At 46.8% G+C, this 20850-nt stretch overlaps 1 protein-coding gene across 2 annotated transcripts in view; it reads left to right on the forward strand.

Annotated features, from left to right (window-relative positions):
* SYN3 (synapsin III) overlaps window positions 1-20850 on the forward strand; it is a 291194-nt gene that overhangs the window by 82401 nt on the left and 187943 nt on the right. For both annotated transcript variants that reach the window (XM_050926612.1, XM_050926622.1), the window contains exon 5: window positions 8887-9043. In XM_050926612.1, coding sequence (XP_050782569.1) covers window positions 8887-9043 — 157 coding nt within the window. The remainder of the gene's footprint in view (window positions 1-8886; window positions 9044-20850) is intronic.

The raw sequence follows: 20850 nt of genomic DNA on the forward strand, positions 1-20850 counted from the left end.
GACCCCACTCTGCCACCTGTGGATTTCTCTGTGCCAGAATCAGAATAGCAGCCGTGTTAGTCTGTATCTGCAAAAAGAGCAGGAGTTCTTGTGGCACCACTAACCAATTTATTTGAGCATAAGCTTTTGTGGGCTACAGCCCACTTCATCGGATGCATGCAGTGGAAAATACAGTAGGAAGATATATATATATATATCTGTATGGTAACACCCATTGTTTCATGTTGTGTGTGCGTATATTATATATATATATATATATATATATATATACACACATATATACACACACACACAGAGAGAGAGAGAGAGAGAGAGAGAGAGAGAGAACATGAAACAATGGGTGTTACCATACACACTCTAATGAGAGTGATCAGTTAAGGTGAGCTATTACCAGCAGGAGAGAAAAAAACTTTTTGTAGTGATAATCAAAATGGTCCATTTGCAGCAGTTGACAAGAAGGTGTGAGGAACAGTGTGTGTGTGTAGGCAATAAACATGGGGAAATAGTTTTACTTTGTGTAATGACGCATCCACTCCCAGTCTTTATTCAAGCCTAATTTAATGGTGTCCATTTTGCAAATTAATTCCAATTCAGCAGTCTCTCTGTTATAACCTTAGTCCCAGATTTGGACCTTAGCGTCCAAAATATGGGGGTTAGCATGAAAACCTCCAAGCTTAGCCACCAGCCTGGACCTGGTACCTGCTGCCACCACCCAAAAAATTAGAGTGTTTTGGGGCACTCTGGTCCCTCTGAAAAACCTTCCCTGGGGACCCCAAGACCCAAATCCCTTGAGTCTCACAACAAAGGGAAATAATCCTTTTTCCCTTCCCCCCTCCAGGTGCTCCTGGAGAGATACACAGACACAAGCTCTGTGAAACTACACAGAGAGACTCCCCCTCTCTGTTCCCAATCCTGAAAACAAAAAGTACTTTCCTATTCCCCCAGAGGGAATGCAAAATCAGGCTAGCAATCCAACCCACAGATCTCCCCTTGACTTCTTCCTCCCACCAATTCCCTGGTGAGTACAGACTCAATTTCCCTGAAGTAAAGAAAAACTCCAACAGGTCTTAAAAGAAAGCTTTATATAAAAAGAAAGAAAAATACATCCAAATGTCTCTCTGTATTAAGATGATACAATACAGGGTCAATTGCTTAAAAGAATATTGAATAAACAGCCTTATTCAAAAAGAATACAAATCAAAGCACTCCAGCACTTATATTCATGCAAATACCAAAGAAAAGAAACCATAGAACTTACTATCTGATCTCTTTGTCCTTACACTTAGAAACAGAAGACTAGAAAGTAGAAAGTACTTCTCCAAAGCTCAGAGAAAGCAGGCAGACTCACAAAAGACTTAGACACTCAATTCCCTCCACCCAAAGTTGAAAAAATCCGGTTTCCTGATTGGTCCTCTGGTCAGGTGCTTCAGGTGAAAGAGACATTAACCCTTAGCTATCTGTTTATGACACTCTCATTGGAGTCTGGTTTTGAAGGTTTTTTTGTTGTAATATTGTGACTTTTAGGTCTGTAATTGAGTGGCCAGGGAGATTGAAGTGTTCTCTGACTGGCTTTTGAATGTTATAATTCTTGACCTCTGATTTGTGTCCATTTATTCTTTTACATAGAGACTGTCCGGTTTGGTCAATGTACATGGCAGAGGGGCATTGCTGGCACATATCACATTGGTAGACGTGCAAGTGAACGAGCCTCTGATAGAGTGGCTGATGTGATTAGGTCCTATGATGGTGTCCCTTGAATAGATATGTGGACAGAGTTAGCAACGGGCTTTGTTGCAAGGATAGGTTCCTGGGTTAGTGTTTTTGATAGAATGATAGAATCAGGGCTGGAAGGGACCTCAGGAGGTCATCTAGTCCAACCCCCTGCTCAAAGCAGGACCAATCCCCAGACAGATTTTTGCCCCAGATCCCTAAATGGCCTCCTCAAGGACTGAACTCACAACCCTGGGTTTAGCAGGCCAATGCTCAAACCACTGAGCTATCCCTCCCTCCCTTTTGTTGTGTGGTCTGTGGTTGCTGGTGAGTATTTGCTTCAGATTGAGGAGTTGTCTGTAAGCAAGGACTGGCCTGTCTCCCAAGATCTGTGAGAGTGATGGATTGTCCTTCAGGATAGGTTGTAGATCCTCGATGATGCGCTGGAGAGGTTTCAGTTGGGGTCTGAAGGTGACGGCTAGTGGCATTCTGTTACTTTCTTTGTTGGGCCCGTCCTGTAGTAGGTGACTTCTGGCTCTGTCAATCTGTTTCTTCACTTCAGCAGGTGAGTATTGTAGTTGTAAGAATACTTGATAAAGAACTTGTAGGTTTTTGTCTCTGTCTGAGGGGTTGGAGCAAATGCAATTGTATCGTAGAGCTTGGCTGTAGACAATGGATCATGTGGTGTGGTCTGGATGAAAGCTGGAGGCATGTAGGTAAGTATAGCAGTCAGTAGGTTTCCAGTATAGGGTGGTGTTTATGTGACCATCGCTTATTAGCACTGTAGTGTCCAGGAAGTGGATCTCTTGTGTGGACTAGTCCAGGCTGAGGTTGATGATCAGAGGCTCATTCACCTGCACATCTACCAATGTAATATATGCCATCATGTGCCAGCAATGCCCCTCTGCCATGTACATTGAATCCCCAACTGTCTGTTTAAAACAGCTACTCCTCTTCTTTACACTGTCAAATAATGCTTTCCAAAGGTCAAATCCCAGTCACATTACTCACATGATTAGTCCCATTGAGTTCAGTGGGATTCTTTGCATGAGTAAGGGAGGAAGGATTTGCCCCTTTCTGTAGAAAATTAAGACGTGAGGGTTTGGTTGAAAGGGAAGATTTTCTATTTTACGATGCTATTTAAATTAATATAATGAGAAATCTGGGAACATACAGTAATTCTAACATTGTGAAATATATAATAATGGATGTAAAACCAAAAGTAGCCAAGCTCTGTAATTGATTGTCAGTGATGTCAGAACTATATCACTAACACCCAGGTAATGCACAGACAGGATTTGTTCATATTTCATAAATGCCATTTCATATTAGCTCAGACATACCTGAGGTAGTGCATACTTGGGCGATTATTGCACTGTTTAGGTAGTTGAAATCACTCAAGTTTTGGCCTTGTGCCTCAGAACATTGCCTGTAGACTCCATTAATCCCCTGGCAACACATAGCCTTTTGTATCTTATTGCTTAATTATACACTTTCCTTCCCTTTCTTTGAGTACTGAAAAGATAAGAGAGGTTCTGTAAGAGAATTTAGGTAAAACAGGTTGATCACTCAGAAAACTTAAAATACTTTAGTTCAGTCTTTGGTATCCAAGATGCCTTCTTGTGTGAACATGAGAAACAGAGTGCCCTGTGAGACTGAAAGAGATACAACCCTCCTCCTATGGAATGGTCAAAGAGCTCCATAAGCTTATCATAGTGCAAAGGGAAAAAGATGTCACAGTAGTGCAACCTTCTGTTCTTGGAGTGACCTAGATGGTTAGTGCTGAAATGAATAGAAGAGATGGCCAGCTGCCCTCCTGTGTGATTCCTTCACAGTCACAAAAGAAATCTAATGACGCAGAAGTAAAGTGCTAGGTCAAAAAGACCTTATTTGTGGAAGTAGACGTAATTTTTGACTGTCTGTGGGTGACTTGTTGATGGGAGGGAGAAGGGATTTTAAAAGGTGTTTTGACAGCATAACATAGTCCTGAATTTTATTTTTCTAATAATGCTCATGAAGGTCTTTGGAGTTCTCTATGAACAACTGAAGGACCAAGGAAACAAGCCAGAGTTAAGTCTATAATCAGAACTAGGAAATGACACCTTCCAGCAGGATTTTCTGGTGTCATTTGCTGTGTTCCAGTCCACAATGGCTGGAGAACCTAACCACTGCAGTGAAATGTTACTGATGATCTTTTCAGATCTGATTCTCGTCTGCTTCTTAGAGCATTTTCCGCTGTCAGAGCCCTTGCTACTGCTCCTGGAGTGTTTAACTATGGCCACGTCCAGACTAGGAATTAAAATCGATTTTAGATACGCAACTTCAGCTACGGGAATAACGTAGCTGAAGTCGAATTTCTAAAATCGAGATACTCACCAGTCTGGACGGGGCGCCATCGATGTCCGCGGCTCTCCGCGTCGATTCCGGAACTCCGTTCGGATTGATGGAGTTCCGGAATCGATGTAAGCGCGCTCGGGGATCGATACACCGCGTCCAGACTAGACGCGATATATCGATCCCCGAGCAATCGATTTTAACCCGCCGATGCCGCGGGTTAGTCTGGACGAGGGCTATGAGAACAACAGGAAAAGAATTCCCTTGAATTGTCCTTCAAATGCTTATTTACTAATTTCCATCACACCTGTTGCCAAGACAGCTAAATGGTGCAATAGCAAACACTGAAGCACAAATTTAGGTATAGTTGAGCATGAGCCAAGAAGTTAGGATCTGGATTCAGATCTTAATTTTCCCTAAAGCCATGGGTCTTTGGATCCATGTCTCTGAGTTGGGTCCATTGCTAAAATTAGGTTTACCCAGGGCCAGCTCCAGGCCACAGCTCGCCAAGCGCATGCTTGGGGCGGCACGCCGCGGGGGACGCTCTGCCGGTTGTTGGGAGGGCGGCAGGTGGCTCCGGTGGAGCTGCCACAGGCGTGGCTGGGGACGGTCCACTGCTCCCGCGGCTCCGATGGACCTCCCACAGCACGCCTGCAGCAGGTCCACTGTAGCCACGGGACCAGCTGACCGTCCGCAGAAACGCCTGCAGGAGGTCCACTGGAGCCGCGGGACCGACGAGCGGCAGAGCACCCCCGCGGCATGCCGCCGTGCTTGGGGTGGTGAAATTGCTAGAGCCAGCCCTGGTTTTACCATTTAGAAAACTGAACTAAAACACATTGGAGCAAAACAAAAAGCAGTCACTCAAATACAAACCAAAATAAATGCCTTGCATGGTGGCCTCATAGTCAAGATGCTTCCAGCTTCCAAAGGCAGAAGACTTTCAACTGTGATCCACTGCTGCCACTTTTGGGGTGCTTAACTTTGGAAACGGACAACAATAGCCTTCCAATCTGAACGGTCATGATGAGCTCTAGGGTGAGAGGCAGCCACTCACTTTGAATAGCATCTGGGACAAGTGGAAAGTTACATCAGACGAGGAGAGAACTGCAAGTTCTTGTGCTTGTGGTGAATTGCGCCTCTCAGGAGGTGGCCAGCTATACTGTGCACTGTTTGGAGCTTCTGGAGGTTCTAGGTAACCCTAAGTAGAGAATATTACCACAGTCCAAGCCTAGAGATGACAAAGCCATGCATGCGCATTCCAAGGTCGGCATTAGAGAAGAATAAACCTAAAATATGTTTTAAAATATAATATTGCAAATCAGTTTAATCTGAAAATGAAATTTTTGTGAGAGTGTTTAAATGGCAAAGGGTCTGATTCTCATTTACACGACAGTCCTGCGTGCCATTCTAGTTTACAGCTACCCCTATTTGAAAGCTCTTTTACAGGGCCAAAGTGGTATGTAGTGTAAATGACAATTGAACTTGCATCTTTAGATTCTGCTGAGTATGGGAAAGGGCTTTTGGGGAGGCTGGGACGAGGAAGGGCTCTCCCTTCTGCCTAAAGCTGAAGCCATCTGGTCATAGTAGGGAAGAGAGAGTGTGCATTCAGGAAGCCTACTTCTGCCTGGAAAGGTAGGGCACCTGCGTGAAGCATACAAGGCACAGCTGCAAGTTATTGCTGGTATGTTCTGAGCTGCTGTTCTGGATTTTCACATTTCACATTTATCCATAACATTTTACTTTCCACTATATTTCTGAGGTAGCTTCTTCCTCTGCCTGTCTGCTTTCGAGCAACCTTTGTTTTGGCTAAGGAGGTCTAGAGATGGTTCTACGCAAACAAGGCCCATCAGTGCTATTCCAAAACCTGGGTTGAAGGGTTCGGTCAAGAGCTGAGCCTGCATACCATTTCCACACTCCTAGCCCCATCAGATGAGGGTACTTGGGACTTCAATGCATAGATGCTACAGACCCTGCCAGGCCCAATTATTTTAATGTCATTTGAAAAGGAAGTCTTCTCTCAAGCCTTTCTCTTTTACATGACTTGTCAACTTTCTGTTTAGGCTGTCATTCTTGTTGTGTGGATAAGTGGAGCTGGGAAAGGAAACTGTAATACTGTTAGCCATTCTAAAATTCAAGGGCTCATTGTATTAGAACATAATTTACCTCTCTGAATGAATAATTGTTTCAAAAATGACCTACTCTCCTAAGAAAACTAAATGTACATCATTGAGAGAAATCCCCTTCTGTGTGGGAACCAAGCCTCTTTCTTCCCAGGTACAAGGCCACACAGCTAGCTGTTTGCTATTCATATCATTGCCCTTATGAGTTGCTGGCTCGCCAGCTTCCCCGAAGGATGATGCCCTTTGTTTTCCTTTTGATCTCTCTTCTTGCAATTTCTATCGTTCAGCCTCTCATTTTCCCACTAGGTTCAGTTTCTCTTTTATAGATGCCTAGAAGACTCCTCTTCGTCACACTTGCTGCTTTTACCTTAGTGGTTGCAGAACCTGCACTCATTCCTCTTGTTTCTTATTGTTCAAGATACTTTGGGACCTGGCTATTCCCCACATCTCCAAAGAGAGATCCACTTCTCAGCTGTGGCTTGTGAGAGATCCGTAGCCCGGAGCAGTGGTAGGACAGAATCATACTATTGTATATGGTTATTGGCACCCTCTTTCCTCTCCCACTGTTTGTTTTCAGTGGAGGGGTTCAGACCAATGAAACTGATCCTATTCTCATACAAGATATAGAGTTTAGATAGCAGGGCTCCATCATTTACTCTGCATTATCATTGCCATCTGTTATAGTGGGATCTCCTGCTTCCTTGGTATCTAAAAGTCCATAGTTTTCTCTAAACTTCAAGCAGGCTGAAGTCTTTCAACCCAGAGTTTCAGCTGGTAACAGCTTTTTTTAGAGTGTGATTCTTGATCTTACCCTTGAATGTTCGCTATCGGCTGGTGGGGGGGAAAGGTGTGCATGTCAATATAGCAGGTTCATGTGCGGGCACAAAAGCTAGTACCAGGACTGCATGAATAAAATACATTCCAGTGCGGTAAGGACCAGTTCCAAAACCGGTTGCAAGGAAGGGTTTGGGTGGTTTTTAATAGTTTTGTACTGCTGTGCCAACCTCTCTTCTTGAACCTGAGGGAAATTAAGATGCACCTAGAGCATCTGGTTGCTTAGACCCTAGAATGTTTAACAGCCCACTGGGGGGCACTGAATCCTGAACGTTTGGCATCCAGAGAGTTAATTTATTTTCTGGGGATGTTTGGCTGCCCAGTGGGTGCTTTCTACATGGAATGTCAGCAGAAGTCAAGCAGTTAAACTGCCAAGATTTGTATTCTCTCGCTGTTTCCGAGCATGGGGTCGCCACTTGCCTCACCTTAGGAAGATCCATACATCAGCTGCACATGCAATAAACAACAAGAGGGCTGTACTATTGAACCTTGCACTGATTGAGAAACATGCCACCTTTGGTACTCACTGCATTAAAGAGTCTGTGTGGGTTAGAAATACTACAGGGGAGGGTGTCTGATGTTTCAAAACCTCTGCCTCTTGCCTCATAACAAGGGCAAAGCATGCTTCTTGCCATGTCTAGATTAATAACAAAAGTCCAAGGCCAACAAATAAAACAAAATTTAAAACCACAAGTAGTTCTGAGTTTTATTATCAATACTCTTTGCCACAATCTGGCCCAGTTGCCATCTCAGATTTCCCAGCCAGAGTGACAGAAATATAAGTTGGGGCTATAAAACCAAAATAGTTCCAGTTCATACATCCTAAAGATTGAAATTATAGTCTCATAGCAAGGAAAATGTTCAAAGTCAGTGAGGTAATGGGTCCTGGGGACAGAACTAATTTCTTTTAAGAACTTTAATGCAATATGGAAGTTTTTTCTATGCCCTTGATGCAAACCTTGTTTAAATGTAAAATAGTCCCCATAGTCAGTGGAAAAGTCCCTCCAGTGCATTCAAGGTACAAGCTGCTGAACTCTGTTTTGGCCAACCTTTCCAATTGCTGTTTCCAAATGCTTTGAATTGGCCCTAAGATACAGTATGCAAAGGGATTATTTCCATCTGGTTGATACCTAAGCTATCTCCTACTGCCTCACCCTGGAGGGCCTCCAGTTTGGTTAGAGAGTTGCTGCATTTGGAATCCTAAGGATCCCATGGTGAGTCTTGGCTAGGATAATGAGCTGATTGCTCACGCAGTAAGTCCCATCACTGGATGGGCAATCTGAAGATGTGCTAATTATGTTGCAGTGTATGATCCCTAGGTGTAGATGTTCTAGCCGTCTGCATCCAATATGCACTGCGATCTGTGAGTAAAAGGAAATGTGTGTGGATGCCTGGATGTGTGAGATATCTTTGGAAATCTGTGCATGATCTTCCCACCCAGTGGGCTTCATTTCAATATCCAGTCCCATCATTAGAAAACAATCTTTTCCTCCATCATCTGTGCAGCACATTGCAACAAGTGTCACCAAATATGGCCAAGATTTTCAAAAAAAGAATTATTGGGATTACTAGGGAGAATTTCCCCCACCGCACCAGAGAAATTATGATCTTTGGCTTCTGTTATAGGTTGTTCCTGTGTGAGCCTGTCTGAAATGGAAACTCTGGCAAATCTATCTGGAGAGTTTCTAAGCCCTTGTGCTCGTAGTTATGTAGGATTTTTTTTTTTTATAACTAGGTTTTTCTTTGTAGTATAATTGATACAATACTGTAGCCTGAGAAGGTTCCGTCTATTTGAAGGAGAGCAAAAGGGGGAAGGATGGAGGCAAAAGAGAGAAAGGAGCCTTGCTGATTATTTTTTTTTTAAAATCACTCTAATTGTGTCTTCTAGGTCCTTTAAGCCTGACTTTGTTCTGATTCGACAACATGCCTACAGCATGGCACTGGGAGAGGACTTTCGCAGCCTCATCATCGGCCTGCAGTATGGCGGAGTCCATAGTGTCAACTCCCTTTACTCCATCTATAACTTCTGCAGCAAGCCCTGGGTGGTAGGTGACAATCCAGGTTTATTACATTAGCACTGAGCCAGAAAAATGATGGCGCGCCAAAGTCAGACTCCAGTTTTTCTAATGAGAGCCCTTCCCTTCCCATTGCAGCCACCGCTCCACTAGCCTTAGCAAGCTGCTTTGGGACTCCTTTGGGAGCCTGCCAACATTGCTTCTTTATCAGCCTATCCAACTTGCTTCTGACTAACAACATTGCCCTAACTATAAGGCATCTTCAGCAGTCCCAGATTCTGTCACTTGGCTGCATGGGAGGCAAGAGCTGCAGTTAAATCTAGATCTCTTTTGTGGCAGTACAGATCAATACTGCTTGGTCACTGGGCTGGCTCACGCATTTTTTCTTAACTTGTTAAACCACCAGCATACCCTGTTCTAGCGGATATGTAGACAGTGATTCATAAAAGGGATTACATGATTCTATTATTATCATTTATATTATGGTAACGCCTAGAGACCCTAGCTAAAATCAGTGCCCCATTGTGCCAGGCATTGTACAGACATTGAACAAGGCACCAAAAAGCCTACAATTTAAATAGACAAGGGGGCAGGATAGCTCAGTGGTTTGAGCATTGGCCTGCTAAACCCAGGGTTGAGTTCAATCCTTGAGGGGGCCACTCAGGGATCTGGGGCAAAAATTGGTCCTGCTAGTGAAGGCAGGGGCTGGACTAGATGACCTTTCAAGGTCCCTTCCAGTTCTAGGAGATTGGTATATCTCCAATTTATTTTTTTTATTAAGATCAAGGATTGTGGGTAAGGGATATTACATATGAGCAGAGTGAACAACACAGTGATTTGCAAACATCATGTTGGTGCCAGGGGGTGTTATTTTTGTTGTTGTTCTTGTGTTTCGTTTCTAATTTTGGGGGTGAGGTTTTGTTGGAAGGGGATTAACCGAGAAAAGAGAGAGAAAAGGTAGGGGGCCCATGAAAGGGAGGAGATTAGAGTAATGGGAAGAAGGGGAGTGTGGAAGACAGGTGGAGTGAGGCTGAGGTAAATATGTGAGATAACAAACAGCCAGTCAGCACAGGGGAAAGACTATCCTGAGTAAAAGCTGTAAAAAGCCAGCTTATGGCCTCTTTAGAGTCTGTAGGTTCATAGAATATCAGGGTTGGAAGGAACTTCAGGAGGTTATCTAGTCCAATCGCCTGCTCAAAGCAGGGCCAAACCCCAGACAGATTTTTGCCCCAGATCCCTAAATGGCCACCTTAAGGATTGAACTCACAATCCTGGGTTTAGCAGGCCAATGCTCAAACCACTGAGCTATCCCACCTCATACAGGTTCCTGCTGCAGCTGCTTATCTCTGATTCTCTGTGTTAGCTTCTCTTCCCCTAGCTTATATAGCTGTGGGGAAGGGGTCGGGCCTCATGGATGGAATTCTCCCCTGCACAGTTCTGGATCTGAGGGCCATTGAAACTGTGGACTTCAGTTTCCACCATTTGTGTATGGAACTGTGGAAAGAGGGACTTTCCAATGTCCGCTCTAGAGCAGTGGCTCTCAAACTTTCCAGACTACTTGTACCCCTTTCAGGAGGCTGATTTGTCTTACATACCCCCAAGTTTCACCTCATTTAAAAACTGCTTGCTTACAAAATCAGACATAAAAATACAAAAGTGTCATAGCACGCTAGTATTGAAAAATGGCTCAGTCTAATTTTTACCGAATAATTATTAAATAAATCAATTGGAATATAAATATTGTACTTACATTTCAGTGTATAGTATACAGAGCAGTATAAACAAATCATTGTATGAAATTTTAGTTTGTACTGACTTCACTAGTGCTTTTTATGTAGCCTATTGTAAAACTATGCAAATAGCTAAATGAGTGGATGTACCCCCTGAAAGACCTCTGCATACCCCCATGGGTATGTGTACCCCTGGTTGAGAACCACTCTTCTAGAGGATCGCTGCTGATGCAACTCTAGGAAATCTCCTATATAATTGCACAGGTATCACAAAATATGGACAGAGAAGACGGTAACAAGGAACCAACCATCCTCATTATTTAACCATAGATTTTGCAAATTCAGCTGAGGTCAGTAATGATTGAAAAGACTTATCCTGTGACTACCCTGTTTGGCATTGGTGCTTTCAGTTCATTTCCTATTAAAAAGGTGTCTGTGTTACAAAACCAATCTTCACAATTTGCACCCTTTTTGACAGTCAGTGTCAGTGGCCAGGACCTGGATGGTCATGTCTAGGATTGGAGCAGGTATCAGGCCTAGGGGTTGGAGCAGGCCTCAGAGGCCATACCCAAGGGTCAGAACTAGAGTCAGAAGTCAAGAATTGCAGACGAGGGTCAGAACCGGGTTCCTGAGAGTGAGACAAGGCAAGAACAGAACTGGAACTATGAAGGAACAAGGCTGGGAACAAGTGAGAGCTGTAGGCAAATGCTTTGAGTGGCCACTGAACTGCTGCTGGGCTTAAGAGCCAGTTTGCTTACTCTTCCACCCAATCAGATGGTGTAGCTAAGTAGGCAGCCTATTACAGGCCCACTGCGCTCATGAGGTTGCATGGAGATCTGGCTCTTTTGCAGTCCCTGTTTCCTGACAGTCAGGGTATGTCTATACTACCCGCCGGATTGGCAGATAGTGTTCGATGTATCAGGGATCGATGTATCACATCTCATCTGGACATGATAAATCCATCTGCTAATCAATGCCCGTACTCCACCTCGGTAGGAGGAGTAAGCAGAGTCAAACGGGGGCACCGCGGCAGTTGACTCGCTGCCATGAAGACGGCCAGGTAAGTCAAACTCAGATACTTCAACTTCACCTACATGGATAACATAGCTGAAGTTGCGTATCTTAGTTCGAATCCCCCTGCTAGCGTAGCCCAGACCTGAGTCTCATCACTAAGACCAAGGATAAAATAATGCATGAAGGCCAAAGGTTTACAAAAATAGGAGCCTAAACTTAGGCTCCTAAATCCATATTTAGGCATTTAAGTAAGTGCCTGCAGGAGGTCCACCGGAGCCGTGGGACCAGTGAACTCTCCGCAGGCATGCCGCCGAAGGCAGCCTGCCTGCTGCCTCCCGGCGACCAGCAAAGCGCCTCCCACAGCATGCTTCCCCAAGCGCGCACTTGGCGTGCTGGGGCCTGGAGCCGCCCCTGCTTGCGGGGCATTTCGGCAGCAGGGGGCCTTTCAGTCTCTCTGCGTCTTTGGCAGCACTGAAGGGCCCCCACCACCGAAATGCTGCCGAAGACCTGGACCACCTCCGGGCCAGGGCCCCTGCAGGGCCTGGGGCAGATTGCCCCATTTGCCCCCTCTATGGTCGGCCCAGGGGGAGGGGGGAGGGAAATGACATGATAGGGCTCTAGACGGACAGAGGGAGCTTCCTGGGAGCAGCCAACTTGCTGATCTACTTAAGAAGGCAGTGTACTTAGAGTCAGGTCGGCGTACTTAAAGGGGCAGTGCGCATCTCTCTCACACAGGGTGAGAGTCTGTTTCTGTCTGCATGCTGTCTCCCCTCCCTCCATTCGTGCTGACTTGTAGAGTGTGAGGCTACATTAACAACAATGTGTTAACCCTTGAGGGCTCAGCCAAAAGCTAGTTCATCATTTAGCAGCAAGGCATTCCCTGGGAAATATCTCACCCTCTTCCATCCTCTGACTTCACCACCTCAACCAAGTTACACAATCATCATCGCTGTATATCAGTATTAAATTGTTTGTTTAAAACTTACAGTGTGTGCAGGGGGAGGTTTGAAAAAAAATGTCCCTGGAACCTAACTCCCCCTATTTACATTAATTCTTATGGGGAAATTGGATTTGCTTAACATCGTTTTGCTTAAAATCGCATTTATCAGGAACATAAATACAACATTAAGCGAGGAGTTACTGTACTCTTAAAGCCTGTTTAGCTGGGTCTACACTGCAAAGGTAGGCCGACCTAAGTTGCCTTGTTTCAACTTTTTTTTGCATACATCTACACCTAAGCTTGTCTGCTGTCGATGCAGGCACCCTGTTACATCAACACAATAACCACCCCCCCCAACGATGCAGAGCCAAAATCAACCTACTTCCATCAACGTAGTGCTAGCGTAGACACTGAATTCCTTGCTCAACCCTAATAGTCCTCCAGCAGCTGTCCTATCATGTCCCTTTCCCCTGCAATAGTGGCCACTGATCACAGCTTTAACTCTACTGGCAGGGGTCACAGAGACTGGAAGTCTACTCCCTCTTTAAAAACCTCTGTGTGTCTTTGAAATGCCTGGTTGCCGTCCTTGGTGATCACATCAACTAGTCGGCCTTTGTGAGTGTCTGGCCATCCTGGCTCAGCACAAAGAGCTACACCTAGATGTGTTCCTGCCTGGACCAGGGCAGACATCCTGGATCTCCCCAGACTATGGGGAGAAGAGGTTGTGCAAATCCAGTTAAGGACCAACCAAAGCAATATAGACATCTGTGTGCTGATCGCACAGAGCATCAGAAACCCAAGGCATGACAGGGATGAGCATCAATTTTGGGTGAAAGCAAAGGAACTTCAAGGCATATCAGAAGGTGAGAGAGAGCAACAGCACTGGGGCCATCCTGCAAACCTGTCATTTCTACAACAAATTGCTTGCCATACTTGGTGGGAGCCTCATCAGCACCCTGAATGTGACTGTGGACACATCATGAGAACAGGGAGTGGAAACCCCTGAAGAGGAGGAAGTGGGGGTCACACACCATGTGGTGAGCCAGGAGCTCTTCAAAACTCTACTGGAATTGAGCCAGTCCTGCCAGGTGAGCACGGATGAGCCCAGTAATGAAGGCGAAAGGAGCTCAGGTTAGTGTATAGATGCATTATTCTATATAAGCATGTTTGTTTCTCTTTTCAGTGACCAAAGCCTTCCCTCCCTCTTCCCTTCTGCCTTGCTTACAAATGGCATTCATTCCATCTGCACATTTAGATAACAAAGGCATTAACTTTTGATTCCTTGCATGGGGTATCCAATTAAAGTTCATGCTTTGGAATGCATACATAGTTGCCACTTCAATCAACTACTACATTAGGAAATGAATTCCAACAGATGAGCATAGCAGTCAGAATTACACAGTCCACAATAAACTACTGTCTTGTGCTCAGATAGAGGTAGAGGCAGTGTTTAATCTGAACAGGGATGTCCCTTTTTCCCTCTGTAACAGATTCAAATTAAATTTCATGGAGATAGTCTGCAACCCTCTCAGCTACTGGCCAGGGTGTCTTTGGGACGCCAGTTGCAGCAGCATTCTCTGTGCCTCTGTCACCCTCAGTAGTGAAATATCAGCCAAAATCACCACTGCCTGTGAAAATATTGGCAACATTCGCTGCACTTTTCCTATATTCATACCCTGGCGCACCCAGCATCTAAACCTTTCATGCCACAGTTTCCCCTCTCTCACCTGCTGGTTCAAACTCACCATGTCTTGAGCTGCAGAGTGGTGCCAAAACAAGGCACTTTGAAGCTAATGTTCACATTATTTATGAACGGTCTTTATGGGAATAAAGTAAGGGAGTTTTGAGACTTATCATTCCCTTTCTCTTACAAGTGTAAATCTAATCATATATCTGTTTCTAACAGCAGCCTCTGCTATGGTGGCCTTGAGAGATGTCCCCTCCCTGCTGAACATCTGACTCAGATCTGGTGAAGAAAGAAGTGGACCAGCTAGGATATGTTTAGTGAGATCCTCCAATCTTCTACAGTTGCAGCCTATGAAAACAGGGATTGGAGGGGCCGAACGGCCAAGAGCCAGGTGAAGGACCAGGCAGAGAGAGATCAGATGCTGGAGGAGAGGCAAAGGGATAGAGATGTGCATCGGGAAGTGCATCAGGACATTATGGCTTTGTTCAGGCAACACACACCGATGTTGCAGAACATTATTGAGGTAAATGCCCAAAGACCCTGCATGCAGCAGGCTTTCCATTCCATAGAAAAACCCTGGTTGCTGCTTTCTGTACCCCCCAGCAAAACAGGTGGAAGACTGGTATGAACCCTTGCCCTACTCCTGCATGCCAGGGGAGAATGAGGAGAACCACATACTTACACTGACCAGTGATAACTACAGGATCAGCCAGCAAGCACAGTGCATTACTTGTTTTTACCATCAATGAAACATTGTAATATGTAAACATGTATGTTCATTGTTTTACTTGTTTGTCATAAATATGGGTCACCTCACAGTGATGCTAAAATGTTTTTAACTTGTTTATTTACACTTTAACTTTGTTTCCTGTGTATATGTGCACAATAAAGATTTACTTTTTGAAAATCAGAGTATATTTATTAGTTTGCACCAAGCAGTCATTACACAATTCGTAACAGGAATCATTAAACACTCACACTTCAGGTCTGTGCACGTGAAGGAACACAAGTTCCCAAAAGCATGACACAATGCTACTGTGACTGACGGTTAAAATGATCCTTTAAGGCCTCTCTACCGCATAGCTCCATGATTGGCAATTCTAATTGTGCCTGGCTGTTCAAATTGAGCAGACAGCTGGTCCATCTCACCCCTCCACCTTGCCAGTAGCCTTTCCCCTTCACTTCACAACATATTGTGTAATACACAACATGCAGCAATACCATTTGGAATGTTTGCCTTGCTAAGGGGCAGTCTAGTCATTAAACATCAGTGAGTTTTGAGTTGACCAAATACTCATTCAGTCATCCTGCACCTGCTTAGCCGGCAGTTGAATCTTGCCTCAGTGCTATCAAGGTGGCCAGTTTACGGCTTCATGAACCAGGTGAGCATGGGGTAGGCCTGGTCCCCCAGCATCACTGTTGGCATTTCAACCTCACTAATGTGAATGCACCAGTCAGGGAAGAATGTCCCAGCTTGCAGCTTTTGGAAGAGTCCTGCTGCACCTTCCCTGACCAGCTAACACTGATATCAGTGAAGTGCCCCCATTGATCTACTGGTGCTTGCATAACCATGGAAGAGTACCCCTTTTGGTTTATGTACTCATTGGCACAATGGGGTGATGCAGAACAAGGATATGCCTGCTATCTATTGTCCCAGAGCAGTTCAGGAGCACTATTGCTTCAAATCCATCTACTATTCCCTACACCAGTGGTTCTCAAACTAGGCCCGCCACTTGTTCAGGGAAAGCCCCTGGAGGGCTGAGACGGTTTGTTTACCTGCTGTGTCCACAGGTTCGGCCGACTGCAGCTCCCAGTGGCTGCGGTTTGCCGCTCCAGGCCAGTGGGGGCAGCAGGAAGCAGCAGCCAGTATGTCCCTTGGCCCGTGCCGCTTCTTGCGGCTCCCACTGGCCTGGAGCAGTGAACGCAGCCACTGGGAGCTGTGATTGGCCGAACCTGCGGATGTGGCAGGTAAACAAACTGACCCAGCCCTCCAGGGGCTTTCCCTGAGCAAGCAGCTGCCCTAGTTTGAGAACCACTGCCCTACACATTACTAAGAGAGACAGTTCTGTGAGGCATGAGATGCTTAATGGCCTTGCATACTTGGATGACCATGGCCCCTCCTTTGGGTTTTCCAGCTCTGAACTGATTCCCCACCAACCAATAGCAATTTGGTGTTGCAGGCTTCCAGAGCACCACAGCCACTCACTTTTGCACTGTCAGCACTGCTATTCTAGTGTCCCTGCGCTGGAAGGCTCGGGCGAGAGTTCGGCACGCAGATCCAGCAATGTGGTTTTTTATATCGGAAAGTTCGGCAACCTCTGGTTGTCATCCCATATCTGCTTTACAATGCAATCACTGCTCATTTCTCAGGCCCAGAAGTACCTACTCACCATGTGGAGCTGCTTCGTAAATCCCAGCAACAACCTGACGTTTTTATTTGCTGTGTCCATCATCCATTCATCGTCCTTGAACAGCTCATCTTCATCACCACAATGCTGGTTGTTGTAGTAGTTCCTGAAGTTTGGCAAATACAGAACGACTGTGCATCCTGTATTAGCAGTGGTCATGAGAATTGTGCTGAGCTGTGCAGGATACAGGTTTCTGTCACAGAGAAGGTGGAGACTGAAAATCAGTATGTGCACCTCTGGGAATTTTTAAAAAGGTGTCAAAATTATGGGTTGGAATAAGCAGTATGGGATGGAGAAAGTGAAATTGTGGGAATTTAACTCCTAGTTCCCACAAATCCCTGGGTGAATTGCTGGTATCCCCCCAAGCACTGTGAAAGTGTCCCACAAGGCATTGCATCAGACTGTGGTGCAAGGCACACAGGGACACCTACCGTGGTGCACTGCATTTTCTATTGACACAACTGCATGCGGTGAGGATGTGCAGCACTGATGCAAACAGCCAAGTGTGCATGCGCCACCCAAATGACTTACAAAAGTCATCAGCTGAAAGCCAGCGTAACTTAAATTAACCAAACTTTGTAATATAGACGCTCCTTAGACATGCCTGGTGCAGAGTGTACAGTAATGGCCTTCTTGCTTAGCAGTGTCAACCCCAGTAAATTGATACAAATGATCAGTAAATAACACTAGCTTCCTGTTCTCTTCAAGCTGCAATTCAAGGGGCTGATACTGATCTATGAAGCTCTATATAATCTATGTCCTCCCTCCCAGAGAAATCACCTCCCTAGTCTTGAATACTTAGGGCTCCTGAGAAGGCATTTTCAATACAAAGCCCTTGACTTTGAAGCTGGCTTCCACTATTGGTCTGACAGAGTCTGAGATTGTTGACTTTTGGAGCCTGGTGAAAAGCCCATTTGTTGACATTGGCTTTTGCTGGGGAAAGTGATGGTGTGACATATTTGTGCCTTCAGTTTGAGTCGAGGATTGAGACTGGGTAAGTTTAGTTGACATATGTCAACTCATTTTCGTAATTTTGTGTGTGCTAGTATGCAAGAGCCTAGAGATATGCGATGCACATATTTTTAGAAATCTAAAAGAAAAGAAACAAGTCAGTGCCTGTAACGTTGTGCGGCCGGGGCTCGACCCTCCCTGAGGGTGGAGGGGAGCCACACCGGCCTGCTACACGTAGTCAGGTCCTGCCCTATTCTTCAGGGCTGAGCGACACTGCACAGTCGCTTGGGGGCTCTGGCCTTCTGCTGCAAGGCGGAGCACCGACACACTGAGTTAGTAAGGGGCTCAGACCCTCCGCTGCAAGGCGGAGCAATAATACAAGTCAGTTAGGGGCTCAGGCCCTTTGTCTCAGGGCTGAGCAAACACAAAGTTCAGGGGAGCTCAGGCCCTCTGCTGCAGGGCTGAGCAATAATACAAGTCAGTTAGGAGCTCAGCCCTCCGTTGGGGCAGGGCACCAAACACAGACTAATCTGGGCAGCCTCTTCAGGCCTGGGGGAGGAGGAGTCTACCACCCTTGGAAGGGTGGCAGGGGGAATGCAGGCCCTCCCACTCCACTGTGTTCCAGCCCGGGGCCCTAGTGGCAGCTATCACCGCTGATGGTCAGTGGGGTTCCTGACCACAACACACTGACATTGGTTCAGGTACATCTGCAGCCTGACTGGGGTCGGCTGCCCCCAGGCTACTTCCAATTTCCCCCTCCAGGCCTACCTGGTCTGTGGTGCCAGCTCCCGGGAGGTCCAGTAACATGGGCTCCTCCCGGCCGGGGCTGGGCAGTAGGTCCAGCAGCATATCCAGGAAGCCTGGCCAGGCTTGCTCCAGGGGTTCCTCGGGGTAACAGCAGGGACGGGGTGGCTCCAGCAGCTCCTCCTCATAGCAGGCGCCGGGAAGCTCCAGGGCTTCCTCCCAGTAACAGGTGTGGGGAAGCTCCAGCCAGTCAAGGCAACTGCCCTGGGCCCCAGCAGCTTCCCAGTCACAAGCTCCCTCTAGCATGTCTGCTCCCAACGGCAGCTAGGCTCCAACTGAGCTCTGATGGCCGGCTTTTATACTTCCGGGTCGCCGCCAGACTCTTTGAGGGGCGGGCTCATGGCTCTGTAGCCCCTCCCCCTTAGGTGTCCGACAGGGCTCGACCCTCCCTGAAGGGGAGGGGAGCCACACCGCCTCACTACAGTGCCTTACAAAATGAAGCTGGCTGCCAGAAGTATGTAGGAGAATTGGCTCTGCCATTGCCTCTGCTGTAGCTAATCTGGGCATGATTCTGCCTTGCTTTACCCCTGGTAAATATTGTCTCCTACAACCCTAGCAGTCCCAGGAAAATCAAGGAAACCACTTAAACACTTTTTTGAAATACCTTGCTTTCCCCACCACCTACTATGATAGGGTGGACTAGGCCCCCGAGGCCCCTGACTGGAGGCCACATGGCCCTGCCACATCCCACCCCAGAAAAGGACAGTAGAGAGGTCCTCCAAGCTGCCTAGAGTGGCTGTGTGGGAAGCAGCCAATCAGGGCCCAGCGGGCTAGTATAAGAAGAGCTGCAGGAACTGAAGTCAGTTCTTTGCTGGACTTGGAGAAGAGTGGAGGATGTCTTTGGTTGGCTGAGGAAGCTACAGTACCTTAGACATAGCAGTGCTGGCAGAGGCTGAAGGGAACACAAATTAGCTCTGAGTTGGCTGCTGGGAATCCACTAGGCCCAGGCCTTGATGTAAGGGTGAAGAATGTGCTGGAGCCATGGAGAGGTGGCCCAGGGAATTCTAGCAGCAATGCAGTTTATTTAAAGAGATGTGGTGGATGGCTGCTATTTATAGGGTCCCTGTGTTGGGACCCAGAGTATAGGGCGGGCCAGGTTCCCTCCACCAGCCACTGGGAAAGTGGCATGGACTTTGAGGCACTTCAGAAGGGGCACTGACCTGTAGTAGCCCAGCTGAAGAAAGGCCCTGAGAGGGTGGAGACATTGCCTCCAGGGTAGGAGCTCTGGGGCACTGTTCTATTCCAGACAACTTGAGAGAGATGTTACAGAGGGCACTGAGAGAGGCCCCTGTTGGACTTGTACTGCAGAAGCGGCTTGCTTTGCTTTTGTCGCATAGACTGTGTGTGACTTGGCTGGAGGGCTGAGTCAGTGAAGACCCACCACAAACACAGTGTGTGTGTGCAGGCACATGCACTCAGCCAAGGGGTGCTTGCAAGCAGGGATGGATTAACTTTCCTGTGGGCCCAGGGCTATTAGATTTTGTGGGGTCCCTTGGAGTTTGGAGTATGGGAATGGGCTGGAGTGTGTGGGGGGATGCAGCTCCAGCTGAGGGGGTTGTGGTGTGGCAGGAGGTTTGGGGTGTGGGCTCTGGGAGGGAGTTTGGGTGCAGGAGGGGGCTCTGGGCAGGGTGAGGGTGCAGGCTCTGGCTGGGAGGCACTTACCTCAGGCAGCTCCTGGTCAGTGGCACTGCAGGGCTAAGGCAGGATCCCTGGCTCTGTGCTGTTCTGCTCCCTGAGGTGGTCGTCATGTCCAGCCCCTAGGCAGAGGGGCCAGGTCGCTCTGTGTGGTGCACACTGCCCGTGCCCGCAGACACTGTCCCTGTAGCTCCCATTGGCAACAGTTCCTGGCCAATGGAAGCTGCGGAGCTGGTGCTGGGGGTGGGGGCAGCACGCAAAGATTGCCTGAACGCTCCTTGCCTAGGGGTGGCAGGGGCATGCCGGTGGGCCAGATGAAAAGAAGTAGCAGGCCATATGTGATCTGTGGGCCTGCAGGGCCCCCCGAGGCCCTGGGCTGCATCCTCTAAAGCCCCTGCATTAATTCAGCCCTGCTTGGGAGAGGCGAGTACACCCTGTTACACACAAAAAAAACAACCCTAAATCCACAAAGCAATTTACTTAATCTAAGATCTCAAACTGGCATTTGGCACAGCTAGTGGCTTTATCTGGTTGGAGCTGGCTCAGGTATGCGTTTCTGTCATTCCTTTGCTTATTGAGAGCTTCTCTGGCAGTAAGATCAAAAGATTTTATGATAGCTAGAAACAAGAGACAGAGACACAAACAGCTTTTCTTGGGGACAGATGATA

The sequence above is a fragment of the Gopherus flavomarginatus genome, chromosome 1 (genome assembly GCF_025201925.1).
Source record: "Gopherus flavomarginatus isolate rGopFla2 chromosome 1, rGopFla2.mat.asm, whole genome shotgun sequence".
NCBI classification, from domain to species: domain Eukaryota; kingdom Metazoa; phylum Chordata; order Testudines; family Testudinidae; genus Gopherus; species Gopherus flavomarginatus.